Raw genomic sequence first — 16,532 nt, forward strand, 5'->3', positions numbered from 1 at the left:
TGGTAAGGCCACATAACTAGCTTATAGCTTATAGCTTATAGCTTATAAGCTCGTTTGAAAAAATAAGTTCTGTTTGGTAACATTTTTTACAACGAGCTTATAGCTTATTTCACGAATTTCAATGAGCTTATAAGCTATCTTTCAGAAGCTACTTCAAGTAGCGTTTGAGCTTATAGCTTATAGCTTTTCATGTTTTATTCCATTTATACCCTTACCACTTTAACTAAAACCCATGTTTACCCTTTGTAATAAATAGCTATTTTAAAAAAAAGACATGTTATGTACTTATGTTTAATTATGTTGCATTTGTATAATAAAATGATAATTATTTTAAGATAGAGACAAAATGATAAAAGACAATTATTTTGAGACGTAGAGTATAAACAAACCAAAACACTTAAAAATAGTAGCAATATAATCTCAACCTTAACTATTCATAAGCTTAAAATTAGCCTAGCTTAAATTTTGGAAGAAAATAAAAATCCTTCATTTTTCATTAAACTTGATTCGAGGTAAGCTTAGCTTTGCTCAATCTGCTTATTTCCTAAGATTATTACTGATTTATAATATAATCTCATCATTTCAACATATGGAGTTTATTCACAAAAGACTATGTTACATGATCATTCCTCTCAGGGTAAAAACACTATTACATGATCATTCTGTCTGTAGACAATTTTAATTAAAAGTTTAACTTAATATTAAAATTCAACACATATTGCAATGTATTTCTCATTATTATTTTAATATATTTGAAGCTATTCATTATCGTACCTTACCATTAGGGTGTGTTTGGTTGTGAGAAGAAAGTGAGAAGAGAGAAATAGGTGAGAGTGTGTGAAGAACTAAATATCATATTTATGTTCTAAAGTTACTTTTTGCAGACTTACAGTTGCTTCATAAGATTTAAGAACAGTCACTTATTTTTATGTCAATGCATTGGGTTCTTAACTTATTTTATAAGGTCTTAGGTCTCGCAATTGAAGTGTTTCTTTGGCCTAAGAACTGATCCGCAAAGGAAACTCTTTGACATATTGTAGTGCCACATATTGTAGTGCCACTCAACTTGAATGCAGAAAAAAAATCAAGACAATGTTCTTAACTTATTTTAGAGTTGCTCTTATATAGATTTAATTTGACATTTGTAGCTTCTCTTCAATACTACTTTCTTTACTACTTACAGCTCAGGTTTAATGAACATAGAGTTTGCAATTAACATCTAATCTAAGAGTATTGTATTGGTAGGTCTAATGTTTGCTTCATAGTTCATCAGTTCATATCACCAAATCTTTGTCAGACAATGTCCTTAGAGAGATAAATTATAATTTGGTTATACCTTAAACAGATCAATAGCTCCTTTTCCAACCACATTTTCATATCATATGCATCAGATAATTGATTGTATAACTCTAAGGTCTGTTGAAAGCAAAATTTAAAGTTCATGCATACACCACTGTCAAATCTCCACGCTCATAACTTGTTAATCAGACATGATATGATGAAAAAGTTGGTAACTTCCCCTTTTCTTTCTACCTAAACTAAACCTTGCATCAATTAGCATCCTCAATAAAAGGCAATCACTTCTCCCTCATTCCTCACAAAAGGTCACCAATTAAGTACTATTAAGTAGTAATCTCAAAGTGTCTACACTACACATCAAACACTCATAGCAATAAAATCTTACCTATCATTGGTTCCTTTCCAAAAACAGATAAACTATCTAGTAAGATGAAGCAAATTCTCTTCTTCACACTCTTAGTACTCTTCGGTCATATATTTTTTAACAGTACTTTAGCTCAATCACCTGCTGCAGCACCTGAAGCCCCGACAAAACCTGCCCCTGGCACACCAGCTCCTGCAACAGCACCAACAAAACCATTAGTCCCTTCATTACCTCAATCACCCTCAGTTCATGTTCAACATCAAAGGAGGACTATGCTTAAATTTTGGTGGAGGAAGCATTAGTGTTAATGGCTTGTCCTTATTTTTCTCTACCAACAGTATCACATTTAACATACTATTATATTTGCATCGAAACAATGAATGGTTACAAAGTATTCTTATTTTAACAGCCCAAACTTATGAAGATAACACACAATTAGAGCACAAAATGTACACTGCCTGTCAAAACAGAACAGCAGCACCACAACATAATAAATGTGTCCAATACAACATAAAAACCAGAAATAACAGGAAAAAACAACCCGAAAAACTGCCCCAAAGGAACAAAAAAATACTCCATAACAGTCGCAAAAGAATATCAGTTACTATGTTCGTGCATACCAATTACAAACCATATTGGAATGCAAAAAATAGCCTTGACTAACACAAAATCTAGACCATACCAGAAGGAAAACCAATATAGATGATAACAGCATAAGAGTAGTGTTGTGTTTTCATAATCACAATCACCACCTAGATCCTCGATTCCTCAACCTTTCGTGGAAAAGGAAAAACGATAATAATAATCTTTGGCTAGCAAACATACATTGCAATCAAACATACATAAAAACTTGAAATCAACGATTAAAAATCACTAAATAGGAATACAAAATTAAAATCAACACGAAAATCAAATTAAAAACATAAAACTGATTGAAGAAAATTGAGAATCATACCTAATATTGAAGGTCATGTGTAAATGGTACCAAACAAAAAGCGGTGAATTGGAGTTTGGCGATGAAATTTGAAGTCATGAGTCTCCGTTCCTCCTTTGCATTAGTGGGACCAGTAGTTGTCTTCTTCACCTTCTCACGCTCTTCCTGCTGCATCCTCTCAAAATCCTCTTCCTTTGCATTTCTTTTATCATGGATGCTACTCATCCGTTCCTTGAAGAATTGCTCTTGCTCATACATCTTCCATCAAGTAACAGGGAAAATGGTGAGAAAAAGTAACAATCAGAAACATATAAAGAAATAGAAGTAAATTTAAGACAAGAAACCCATAAGGGAGAATGTGGATGGCCATCCAACTTTGCAAAATTAACACAACAATTATGATTCAAAAGAAAAGAGATAAAATGGGTTAAGCATTTTATTGTAAAAAGCGTGAACAACAACTTATATGAAATTACCAGGACACATGATAGAGAAATTATCTGATTGATTTATAATAAACACAAACTGGTTCATCAATAGTATGCATCAAACCTCTACAACAAAACATAAGTACTCAACCCAAATCCAAATCTTTCTAAGACTCTGCTTTCATTTTAAAGCATTGGAAAACAACACCTTTGGATAAACGTCAAATGTATTTTGGCACACGTTTCATTATAGAGTAACATTGAATAGTTGTCTTGATGTTAAACAGTGATGTGGAGTCCTACAAATGCATTATAGAGAAGTAGCTTTTATTGATGAAAAACTTATGAGCCATTTTTTGTATGGTAAATACAATCTTTGTTATATATATCTCTCCTTTGACCATGTTTTTTGAATAGTTGTCATGATGTTAAATAGTGGTGTGGAGTCCTACAAATGCATTATAGAGAAGTAGCTTTTATTGATGAAAAACTTATGAGCCATTTTTTGGGCTTTTGTTTCTTATCTATCTATCTATCTATATATCTATCTATCAAGGTACATCAAGTTATCATTCAATGCCCTGATCATAAACAAAAACCCATTCAGTTCCTTATTTTTTCCGCTTAACTGTGTGCGAAAACAAAAGTATGATTCATAAATATTTCTTTTTTTACTCTATCAAGTAAACATATAAAGTTTGTTGCTTTCATTCTAGCAGTTATGTTCAAATCCAGTAATGTGAAGAGTTTTTACTTCACGCCTCAACTTCTGTTTCTAATGCAAGATTGTGTATAATTGAAGAATCAAACCTATTCCACGACAAAGGAAAATAGAGGATCTTGTTTATCTAAAATTACCTTTACGTAGACATGAAATCATATGACCAGAGGGGGACAAAGAGCAATATACAAACCTCTTTTTCCATACTCAATGGTTGATGGAGTGATCCGACACGGAGCTGTAGCTCCCCAATCTCTCTCTTATACTTTTCATACTCTAAAAGTGCCTGCACAAATTGAGATTTTTCAGACATCAGACGCAGAGGAAACAGAAGATCAGGTAAGTGGCTAGAAAAAGGTAACAAAACAAAAATCACACTTGAAATAGTACAGGACAGAAAAGCATGTAATAACAGAAAATCTTGGTTTCATTTTCAGTGCAATCCAAAAGTTCCGTCACAAGGACAACTCATGCCATGAGTTGGTGATATAGAGGCAGAAGACACTTTTTCCAAATTCACACCGAAACTGATGCACTTTGTAGGATTATATTTAGCTCATTCTTGTCGTTTATTATTATCATCGCTGTAAATATTGCAGTATAGCACCGGGAACTGACCTCTTTATCATGGCTCATGTGTGCATGTGATGATCCAGTGTGTAGGCATGACTATCAGAAGGGCTTGTACCAGGTCTAACAATAAATACCAATACAAAACCAAACAAAATGAGCAATAACATAAGTCTAGGTAGCAAAGAACCAGAAATATTCAACGCTTAATTATCCAAAGTCCAAACTAATCATGTGCAGAAATATTCAGGAGTGGAAAGTGAAGCTATAAAAGCAGATAGCAAGGACCAAATAGAGATAACAGGAGAACAAATAGACTCAGTTAGACTCACATCTCTGCTCTGAGACAGCAGTGAAGTCAACCACTTTTGAGACACCGGAAAGCAAAGTTGCTGCTTTCAAAAAGTTATATGTGCTTATTATATAGGTGCATGGTCTCAAATATTGCTCATGTTTTTTATGAGAGATATACTATACTATCTGCCAAGATACGATCACTTTATGAATACTAATCATGGTAGTTAGAGATGCTATATTTTATGTATGTGCTTCCGAATGTTACACATATAAGGAGAGGTCTGATGCATAAAATAGAATACTTATTCTGATAGTTACAGAAGCTAACAACTATTATTTCTTCAATTTATCTTAGAACCTCAATTCGTAAACACATAAACCATACTCAGCGATAGACACTAATTATCAAAGGTATCCATCAAACTGATATAAAATTTCAAGCCGTTTAAAGAAAAATACTATTATGATTGGAAAATATTGAAACTGTGATTATATATAAGTTTTTTAATGAAATATAAGTTACCTTGAGGTGTAACTTATATTTGTAGTAGGTTATTTTATAGGCTCTCTTTTATATATGTTGTTACAGGATGATCCATATCTGATATATACCAAGTTTTTGACATTCTTCCAATGATGTCCACACACCCTTCATATCAAATTCCACAATCTCTGATACTTCAATAGGGTATTTAACTTCGCCTGGTTTAGTAATTGGCCAATGGATCAAAATAAGGTCTAAGTATTTTAGTTGAAGAGTCCTGCAAAAACAAACACGTATACATTCAAATCAATATTCATAATTCATGAACAAAACTACAAATATAGCTAATTATTTAAGTTTTTTTTAATTACCTTAGAGATTTCTGCAGAGTAGGAACAATGAGCTCATGATGATTATCAGTAACCCATAATTTAGAAGTAACAAAGAGATTGATTCAGCTGATGGTGAGGGAATAAAAGACTATCACGCCATAGAGAGATTGCAAGCAGCTGCAGCATGTTCTGAAAACATTGAAACCATGGAAAAAGAGACACCAAATTTCAAACATTGAACAAAAGAAGAGCAAGAACAACAAATTCTTTAGCAACTTTTAGAAGCTTCAACTTTATATATTTTTTCATCTCTTTCACACTTAATTTGTTATCAAATTCAATATTTTTTAAAACCCCATTTTGAAAATTCAAAACTCATCTTGGATTGGAAATTATGGAAGATACAGGACATTTTGAGCTTAAAAATGCAATCAAAGCAATGAATGAATGATGATAAGGTCGTTTTTTTCAATTGCATGCCAGAGTGTCTATGACTCGAAAGTTGCAACGGATATATGACATGGAAATCAGCATATTTTGTTACGAAATATCTATATACCATTTTTACTCAAATATTTTGAAACAGTAATAAAAATTTGATCCGTTACATATTCTAGATCAGATGCCTCAAAGGTAGGAATTACAATTTCCTGGATAGCCACCAGAAAGTGTGATCAACAATGCAACATAAAATGTATTGTAAAAATATGAAACGAAATGAGCATCTATCAGCTGCAAAACAAAATTGTGAGGATAAACATAATGTGCCATTTCACATCTCATTTCAAGAACCAATCATCCATCTATTGACCAGAATTTAACATTTAATCAAAATTCATTAAATTGATTTTTCTTCATAACATAAAAAAAAAATATGTAAGTAATTACTTGATGGCTAAATATAATCAAAATTAAGAACCAAAACACCAAAGTCAACCTGCACAATGCTCCTAGGACGGCCACCAAGATCATCTTCCCTTCTGTCAGATCTCAACCAATCTGCAGCAACCATTTCCATAAAAGCAAGTGGTCAAATTTCTGGAAAATATTAGACATTTAAGAACCTCAATTCTGCTATCAATTGCTAATTCTTCAAAAACCATTTTAAAAAAATGAGACATTATGATAACTTCGAATCCTGCTTATTTCAAACCACTGCATCCAACAATTTCTGAACCATAAACATCAAAACCTTATATATCATGAAATCACTAACATTTTACTCAAAAGAAAAAACACTAACATTATCACATAACTAACAACTTCCTAGTTTCTTTCTCATCTCCTTTGTCACATTATCCATCAACCAAACCTCAATACATTGTGTTTCTACTGACCTCAGTCAAATGAACCAAATTAAGAGAAAAAGCTATATCTGCGCCAAGGCCACAAAAATATCTTGTACGAAATGATCATAAATTTGATGCAGCCATGACAATTTGCAATAATTTGTAAAAAATATTCTTATAACAAATATTTATAGTCAAACCAATCAATTTTGAAGAGGCGCAAACCAAACAACATTGAGCATTGGAAAGTGCTTGCCTTCAAAGTTGAAACTTTATGCAATAAGAAAATCACTCTAAAATAATTCAAATAAATCACTCTAAAATAATTTTTAAGTATCATAGCAAAGTATAACAAATATAGCCTCCATATTTGAATATTAGATCTTAATCCTGCACCCAAAGAATAGAAGCTAAAAACAATGATTATTATTCAAATTCAGATAACATATAAAGTAATATTTACCATATCATGATAATTATGTCTAAAGTTAGATTGTTTCTTTTCATTACTTTGTTCAGTACCTTCTTCAACTTTCTCTACTCCATCTCCTGTCACCAAAAAAAATAGGAACTAAAATAACAACCAACAATCTTTTTCAACCCTAACCTTCAGAAACACATAAAATCAAGCAACATATAAGCAAAACTGAATTTTGAATTCTCTTGGAACTATACATAGACTAACATTTTGTAGGCTGATCAAAAGACTTACCTCATTCCTAACCTTCATCAATAACTCTATAAGCCTGCCAAGTAATATTAGAGAAAAACATAATTTAGAATTTCAATTAATGAAATGCAAATAAGAATATAATTAAAGCAAGAAAAATGGGGAAGAATCATACAATTTAATCCTATATATCCTCAAGTCCTAAACTTATAGAAGCAGAACCCACTATGCTTTTAGTACATCCCAAGTAACATCAGAAGGACTCAAAACAACTTACTAATCTTCACACTAAAATCCAAACTGAAAAGGTAATTGATAGAGCCAGAGAGTTAGAAACTCATCTGGACAATATTTTGGATAACGAAGATGGTGGATTCAAAGAGCAAAATTATCTTGGCTTCAAAATGGTGTTAAAAATACTGATCAAAGTCATGTCAAAGACATAATAAAAGTAAAATTGAGATTCACAATGATGCTAATGGTGTTGCTACTAATGTCGCGGAAATTAGGAACATGCTAATCAGACATTTTCAAGACATCTTCACTTCAAGCAATCTAAATAACACTGAGGAGTCTACTCAAGTTGTTCAAGGGAAAATCACTGATAATTTGAAGAAATTATTAAAGATGGAGTTTCCAGAGGAAGAAATCAACCAAGCCATTAAAAAACATGAAACCTGAGGCTATTTTTTATCAGAAAATTTGGAGCATAAAGAAGGAAGTATATACATGGCTTTAGGTATCCTCAATGGTAATGATGAGGTCAGATTCATAATTTTGCAATAAGAAGTAAATAATTTATTTTACATAATAAATCAAAAGAACCTCTAAAACAAACAACTCAAAAGAAAACATTAATCAACCTTTAAAACATACACTCATATAACAATTGAGACAATCACATATGGCGTACTATAATTGAGACAATTGAGTGAAAGGGTCACTTGTTTAAAGAAAAAAGATACTATAATTCTGTGTAACATAATGTCAGACATAATTTTGAATAAAAAAGATACTATAATTTTACTAAATTCATTTTTTACTATATGAATGAATGAAAGAAAGTCTAACATAATATCAGAGATGTGTGAATCAAATTCAAAGAAAGTTAGGGAAATTAGAGCTGATCCAATCCAGTTAACATCATAATCTTAACATCTAAGTTTCTATGAATATAGCGTGAAAGCAATGAGACTACAGAGATTACTTATGATGGCGTTCTAAATTTCTAACTGGATCTAAGGCATATCTTTCATGATTGAAGCATATTGACTGCAAATACAGAAACAGAAGAAATTTGAGCATTCATTTTAACAGGTAATGCTTTTTTAACATACTTAAAAACAAATCTTCAAACAAAATCAAATAAAAAACCAATTCAATAACAAAAACATCATGTCTGCTTCTATACCAATTTTAATAACAAAACAAATTTTTTAGCCACTTTTAACTACCACATATGTAACTGATCTTATATCAAAATATTAATACTTACCCAAATACAATTGTTTTCCACAATCCATGCATCACAAACAGAACCAAAACTGATAACCCAGAAAAGCAATCAACATCAAGAACATGAAAATGCACCTAAGATCAAATATTTCGAGCCAGCTTCCATGGAAAATTACAATTCTGCAGATTTAACCCAATTTTCCTGCATGAAACATGTCAAAATTCATCCAAAAACAGTCCCCAAACAGCCCAAACCAGTTTAATCATCACTACCTACAAAACTATTCGGATTGAGCAACATTTTCGTTCGCCAGCCTTCAATATCCAGCTATAACTCACAACATACAAGCAGCCATCTATTCATTTTAATACTTTAAAAACACAGCTAAAGTTCCCTCAACCAATTTGCTGATAAGAGAAGTAAGAATTATACAAAACCATAAAGTTAAATATGATGACGGTAATACCAATTCAAAACAGTTCTCAACAAATAAAATTCCTTTTGAAACATGGTACCTCAATCTCATGAAAGTCAGTGCGATAGCGTGAGAGCCCATCATAACTGTAAATTTAGTGAAGAAACCTACATTCATACCATTATACAGTTAGAAAATGGTAATATAAATGAATAAAAAACAACAGATATAAGATCATGCCAGTTACATTGTTGGATTTCATCTTCTATTTTAAGACTATGTCTTCACTGTGAATAAATTGCACCAAGTTTTAAAATATTGAATTAAGCATTATTGATGCTCTTCACCACCTCACTCAAGTACAATTCAAAATGTACATTATCAAAGCAACAAAGAAAATCACCATCGAATAAAAAACAAATTCTGGAAAAACCCAAAACCAAAAAATCAAACCTTCAATTAAACATAGTATCTAATTGTTAACATGGTATAACAATTATCAAATTCTGGTTAAATACCCTCAAATTCTGGTTTCACATATTGAGCAAGATGTTTCAGTCCCAACACGGTTGATTGCAGCAACAAAGTAACTATTTGCTATTGCAGCATTTCGTGCCTGAAAAACAATAACACCTATGAGCCATAAAATCATGCCAATTTTCTTATTATTTTTAGTCATTTATGAACTAATTTCCAGCTGAATGTCAACCTGTAGGTATAAGCATAGAATAATATGTCATGAACATTAAGAAATACTCAGAAACCAATCTAAGCATCAGAAACAATAATTAGTAGAAAGGAGTCTAACATGTCTTCCATTAATACAAAACAACTGACCTCTATTGGCCACATAGGTTCGCTGAGTTCACCAACGGTGGCAGCAAGGTTGAAAACAATTTCTGCACCATTTAAGCCAAAAGCTAACCAATTTAAACAATGGTGCCTACAATAACATATATTAATGGCAATTTTTCCAAATGTTGTTTGAAATACCCTAATTCAGAAAACAAACTGAAAAATCAATCAATTTTTTTTTGCAAAATTGAAGAGACCCAATTCAAGAGAACCTGATAAAGAAGCAAAATTCATCACAACTTTTTGTAAAAAATTTATATTTAAAATCTCACTTTCACAATCTCAAAATCCAATCTACCAAACACTATCCATAACAGATTGAATCAAACCCCAAACCCACCACAAAAATTGGATCCAATCCAACAAACTCAACAAAAAAAAAATGTCACTTTCCAACCAAAATACAAAGTTGTACAAAAAAATTACATTCCTGAACCTCTTCCACTATTGAAAGTGGCTATGCCACTATTGTGGGTTTTAATAGAGAAAAAGGCCATGAAATATCAAAGGGATTAGAGTGATAGATTAGTTTTCATTAGTAATAAAAATTTAGATGGATAACTCTTATAGTCATATCAATCATAAGCTTCATGGAGCAGTTGCATGTCTGCTAAACAAATTCTGGTTAATTGTTATAACATGCTATATTTTCAGTCCTGCCAGTTGTAGTATAGCAACCTATGAATCAGAATTTAACAACACTTGCTTTCATACAAAACTGAATCCAAATATTTAAAATATCTAAAAAAAACTGAAGCAAAATCAATCCAAAACTACAAACACAACACTCATTTGTACAAACTTCCACAAATCTAATTTCTATCCACCTTTTACTGCATGAAAATGAAAATAGAAAATCATACATCATAGAAATTCAAGCCATGATTAAAAACCAGGATTATACCTTCAATTTGATTGCCTCTCCAACATCATAAATAGAAATTCACACCCTTGCTATACAGACGAGCTTGTCACTGCTTCTAGAACATAACAATGTCAATAAATTTGCAAGCTTAGTGGAACCAAATAAAACAGAAAAAACAGAAGAGGGGATTATCTAAGAACAACTGCAGCTAAAGCTAAACATTAATCCCACCCTCCACACAAAAAATCTAAAAAATTTCTACCAAAGCATAACAAATAGTAGCAACCAATCATAAAAAAATTCAATGATTAATATTCATTCAAAAGGTTATTCAATTTTTTCTTGTTCAATAGTCCTCCTAAATAAAATTATCCAGCAACCTGCAGTAGGGAGGAATCTCAACCAATAATTAACTTAGTTTTTTCAGAAGTGCCATATTTACATTTGACCATATACTGACATTTTAACTCCCTAACTACCTAGTGCCTAACAGAAATAAAGTTTCTTCAAACTACATAGTGTCTAAATACTGCCAATGAATTACCAATACATATGAATTACCAATGCAGATGAAGAACAAATCTGATTTCTCAAATGCCACATTGTGTACATGCCTAGAATTTATCATGAAGTTCATCAGAATTCATAACTACATTATATAAATGTATATTCAAAGAATCAATGGTAACTATTTCAAATTTATTTCATTAAAAATTATTTAAATTTCTTGATGACATGATAGTGTTACCTGAATGCTATGACTTCAACAAACTCTGTATCAATCTGCAACATCAAAGCAGCTAGCATCAAAAGGAAGTCTTCATTTTAAGCAATTGAAACCTATCATGCAACCTTATGAATAAGTTCAACATAAGGCTTTTTTAATTTAATTTACATCAAAACTTAGGAATATCTTTAAGTTAAATCAATCTTACCCCAGTTTCTTCCTTCACTTCTCTTACAGCTCCTGTATAAAGCAAAATTAAAGCCGAAATTCACCCAGAAAATAAGAAAAAAATGCCATACACAAACCCTTAACATCAGATTGAAAGAAAAAACATAAATTCCAACCTAAATTAACAAAAACTGATTCAATAAAGCATTTTTAGAGACATGCATGATCTTAGATGAACAAAAGAGAGAGAATAATGATTGTACAAAAAAATAATTGAACCAATTAACAACCCAGAAAATTAAACCAAAATCTCTCAATCCATCAAAACAAACACAACATACAGACCAAACAAACACTGAATCAACCAAGCTACATAAATAAAAGAGGCAAAACAACAACAAAAACAACACAAAGAACAGACATGCAAGCAGAAAAAGAAAAAAAAAGCGATGATGATGATGATGAACAGAACAGGAACCGAACCTGAGAAATAGAGCAACCGGAGAGAAAGACGAGAAATACCGGAGAGAAAGCAATCGGCGCCGCCGTTTTTCGCAGCAGTTGTGACGGAGGAGAATTCTCCTCCCTTTCCTCCCGTTCCCGTTCGTCCTTCTTCTCCCGTTTCTTTCTCTTTTTTTTTTTTTTTTGCTTTTCACATATATATAGGGCAGGGGACCGGAGAGAAAGCAATCGGCGCCGCCGTTTTTCGCAGCAGTTGTGACGGAGGAGAATTCTCCTCCCTTTCCTCCCGTTCCCGTTCGTCCTTCTTCTCCCGTTTCTTTCTCTTTTTTTTTTTTTTTTGCTTTTCACATATATATAGGGCAGGGGAGCTTCAATTTCTAATTTACCAAAATGCCCCCTCAAGGGTAAAATGGTAAAACGCACATACAATTATTTTTCTATTATAGATGAAACTCAGTAATTGCTTGGAAAAATGATGAAACGGATTCTTACATCCTCAATGTGGATGGTAGCCTCCAAACCAATCTAGGAATGAAAAATATATATCTTATACAATAATATATTTGCTTTTAAAGGTAGCATTACTTTTATCTGTGCCAACAACAATGGTTAAAGGAATTTCTTAGCTTTGAATATTATGAAGAATCAAATGTGCAACTATATGGAGGATATATTTTTTAATAATTGCTTGATCACTTTAATATAGAATGATATATTTGATAGTGTTGAAAATGAAGAAAAAAAAAATTATACAACACTTTTAAAAAATATGAAGTCATGTATAGAACAATTATAATTCTTAAATGTTAAGGTGTCTTTCATTTTTAAATAAAAAATGTATAGTTTTTGTAATCTCTAACTTTTTAGATAAAGAACATCATTATTTGACCCCTTATGTATTTCTTTTATAAGTATTTATTAATAACAATTGACTTCGGTCCAATTTATTGAACTTTATGGATACTTAGTTGGCTAAATTCAAGATAAAACAATTAAGTTGCAAATCTAAAAAAAAAAAAGTTAAAAGAAAGAAATAAAAAGGAAAATTCATTAAAAAAAAATTTAAGGACAAATCATTAACCTATAATAGCATTAGTATAAAAAAAATGTAAGAAACATCGTAACAAACAACACAAGATAATACCACCAATTGTTTTTCTCAAAAATGACCAAGTCTTAGTTCCAATAAACAACTAAGTTTATTCTCTTTGCTAATATATAATGATCTAAAAAGTAAACAATTTAAATCCTTCTAAAAAAAAACTATTCATTACAATATTTAATATCTCATTGTGAATTAATTCACAATTTGTTTGAATCAATTAACAAAGACACGCATTTTAGAAACATACGGAATCATGGTCAATGCATGTTTGATTAGTTAAAAAAAGATAAAAACACAATTAATATATCATTAATTTTAAATCAAATTTCATTTTAGATAAATCACACACAATAGAATTTATCTCATTGTCATGAATTAAAAATGACTTTTGGACCGATGCATTTCAATCACAAACAAAATATCAACTACATGAACGAACCACCAATATATATGAAAAATAATACATATATCTCTCATTCTTCATGTATAAAATATGATTATTGGAGTTCCCCACTTTAATCACAAACAACAACATCAACTACAACCTACATGCATTAAATATGATTTTTTTGATTCATAATTCATGTGATAATAAATATTATATAGATCAGAAATACAAAGCAATTGTAGATTTTAACCATTAATTATCTATCAAATAACTTATTTTATTTTTAGCTAAATTGCACTTTTAACTCCCCAACTATCGCAAACTTGCAATTTTAATGCCTCAACTTTCAATTTAGCCTTTATAGCCGCCCTCCCCAGATAAAGTTTGAGGGTCAAATGTGGTTTTTCAAAAGTTTGGGGCAAAAATTGCCAGTTTTTGAAAGTTTGAGGGACAAGAGTGCAATTTAGCTTTTATTTTCATATAAATAATTATATAAATTTTTTAACGTCCTATTATTTTATGCGTAAATTATAAATTAACTTATTAACCACAATTTGAAATTAGATGAGAAACATAAACATTATTTATTTCTTTCATCTTTTATATTCCTTCCATCTATTCTTTTGTATTTTCTTCTTTTTGTAGAAATGGGTAAAGTAAAAGACATTTTTATTAGTATTCTGTCAAATATTTATCGCTACAAATTTATATATGTGTTTTCTCCTCTGAGGATATAATTTGCTTTGCATATCAGTTCAACCGTAATGAATAATGAACATCAATATAATTAAGATGTACTCTCTCTGGTCACATTTATAAGCAACTTTTACTTTTTTAGATTCATTAAATAAGTAATGTATCTAGACTATATTATATTCTAGATACATTACTTATTTAATGAACCTAAAAAAGCAAAAGTTGCTTATAAATGTGACCGAAGGGAGTAGTCAAGAGAACCCTTTGGTGTCTTTTTTTAATAATAATGATGATGATGATGATGATGATGATGATGTTTTTCTCTCAAAAAACTAATAATAATAATATTATGACTTTTTTGTCAAAAAATAATAATATTATGACTTTGACCTTTTTCAACAACAAAAAATATATATATGACAAAATTCTCAAATACTTTTGTGCATTTGACTTTAGTGTATCCAATCAATCCCACCGCAAAACCAATTCATTGTTTATTGATTTGGATTTTATCTTAGAAACATGTGAATCCAACACAAACCAATCCATATTTGAATTTTATCTTAAAAACATGTGAATCCAACTCAAACCAATCCATATGTTATTTTGAAAGGGGAAGAAGGAATGAACAATCGTCGCTCGCCGGAGATGGCCGGCGCCGACAAGTTCAAAGATCTACCAGAAGATACTCTGATCAATATAGTTTCTTCTCTCACATCGTCGGAAGCGGCTGCTGTTGGTAAAACGGTGGAAAGATCTTTTCAATAAAACGTTTTGCATTAAATTCGACGAGCAATTCGACATCATGTTTGTAGAGAAGATTGAGAAGTATATTTTGTCAGTTCTCAAAAGTTTCTACAAAACCGATTCTTGTTCTGTGAGCAATTTGGTGACGGCCATCTTTAAGCATAGTGAGATCGAAGATTTGAGCATCGAAAATGTTGTTGTTCTCTCTATCCCAATTGACACTTTTTCTTTCTTCGTTGCATTGTATCTTTGTACATTTTACTATTTCAAGAAACGTGTTACGTGCGTTAGGATCATATAATTTAAGAAAAATTCAATTCAACAGTTCGACCACTAATAGACAACAACCATTTGGGTCTTTCCCTAAACTGGTAAAAGTTGTTTTCCATAATAAAAAAAATGGGAGTATTTTCTTAAGTTATATGCATACTTAGTTGTATGCACGTTTTCTGATGTACCCAAGTCATCATCCTCTCAACGGAGAATTTCTTAATCTGATTGTGATTGGCTTCTTATCATGTTCACATCTTATAAAAGCATATGAAAACAAGTTTCCTTTTAATTGTTTTGTATAGAAATAGTCATAGTTATCTATAACTTTTGAAATGGAAGGTGTAACATTTGATGTATATATATTTTTTTCTTTTTATATATTTTTCTACGATTGTGTTGCCAAAAAAAAAAACTCAAACCGATCCACTTATTTTTTTATCGATTTGGACAACTGATTCACTCAAAACCAGAGAGGACAAACAAAGCCCACAAACATCCCTAGATGTAAAAAAATCATTGATGTTCGTCGTTTTGTGCGGCGTTGTTTGATTTCTCGTCTTCTTGCGTTGTTCATTTGCAGGGCCGTCCCTGAGAATTCGGAGGCTCGGCTCTGGGAATGAAAAGAGGCCAGTGATAAAATCAAAACGTATTTTTTTTAAAAGAGCAATGCTCTATTTATATTTTTTAAAAGATAAATACAATGTGCCGTATATATGCGGTACACCCATAGGTGAAAATAACTACCGTATACATGAGGAATCCCCACCTAACACCAAAAGCAAGAGGAAAATTAAACCTGCACAAAACAATCAAAAGTCATGCGCTGTTTGCACCCCTTTTATTGCAGGATAGTATACTACTTGATAGTATACTACTGGGTATAATTTTTTTTTTTGAGGCCCATCCTTGGGGGAGGCCCAGCTCGGTTGAGCTGTTTGCACCCCCTCAAGGCCGGCCCTGTTCATTTGATTCATATTGAAAGATCGA

The 16,532-nt window shown here is 31.4% G+C and overlaps 1 protein-coding gene across 34 annotated transcripts; it reads right to left on the reverse strand.

The window, feature by feature from the left end:
* Positions 1–1,395: 1,395 nt before the first annotated feature.
* Positions 1,396–12,506, reverse strand: LOC146912482 (protein SUPPRESSOR OF GENE SILENCING 3-like). Of its 34 annotated transcripts, none has more exons than XM_085720619.1 (18): positions 12,358–12,499; positions 11,915–11,946; positions 11,728–11,762; positions 11,541–11,593; positions 11,019–11,094; positions 10,097–10,158; positions 9,778–9,875; positions 9,360–9,426; positions 8,884–9,045; positions 7,431–7,464; positions 7,182–7,267; positions 6,367–6,428; positions 5,469–5,618; positions 5,137–5,374; positions 4,365–4,439; positions 3,940–4,093; positions 2,619–2,855; positions 1,396–1,855 (listed from the first exon to the last, which is right to left on the reverse strand). In XM_085720619.1, exons 15-17 carry the CDS (start codon positions 4,373–4,375, stop codon positions 2,619–2,621), a joined length of 402 nt encoding a protein of 133 aa, XP_085576745.1. In that variant the 5' UTR covers positions 4,376–4,439; positions 5,137–5,374; positions 5,469–5,618; positions 6,367–6,428; positions 7,182–7,267; positions 7,431–7,464; positions 8,884–9,045; positions 9,360–9,426; positions 9,778–9,875; positions 10,097–10,158; positions 11,019–11,094; positions 11,541–11,593; positions 11,728–11,762; positions 11,915–11,946; positions 12,358–12,499; the 3' UTR covers positions 1,396–1,855. The 34 variants fall into 34 exon arrangements, with proteins under 34 accessions (XP_085576745.1, XP_085576743.1, XP_085576744.1 ...); XM_085720617.1 differs by having other exon boundaries at positions 8,884–9,251; XM_085720618.1 differs by having other exon boundaries at positions 9,117–9,426.
* Positions 12,507–16,532: the final 4,026 nt, after the last annotated feature.

Source organism: Medicago sativa, chromosome 6 (genome assembly GCF_051527215.1).
Source record: "Medicago sativa cultivar Bolivia chromosome 6, Bolivia_mono, whole genome shotgun sequence".
NCBI lineage: Eukaryota > Viridiplantae > Streptophyta > Magnoliopsida > Fabales > Fabaceae > Medicago > Medicago sativa.

Coding starts and splice junctions, on each gene's coding strand:
- LOC146912482 (XM_085720634.1), bottom strand. Junction 2,856..3,939: donor CATTGAGTATGGAAAAAGAG/GTTTGTATATTG, acceptor ACTTGATGGAAG/ATGTATGAGCAAGAGCAATT.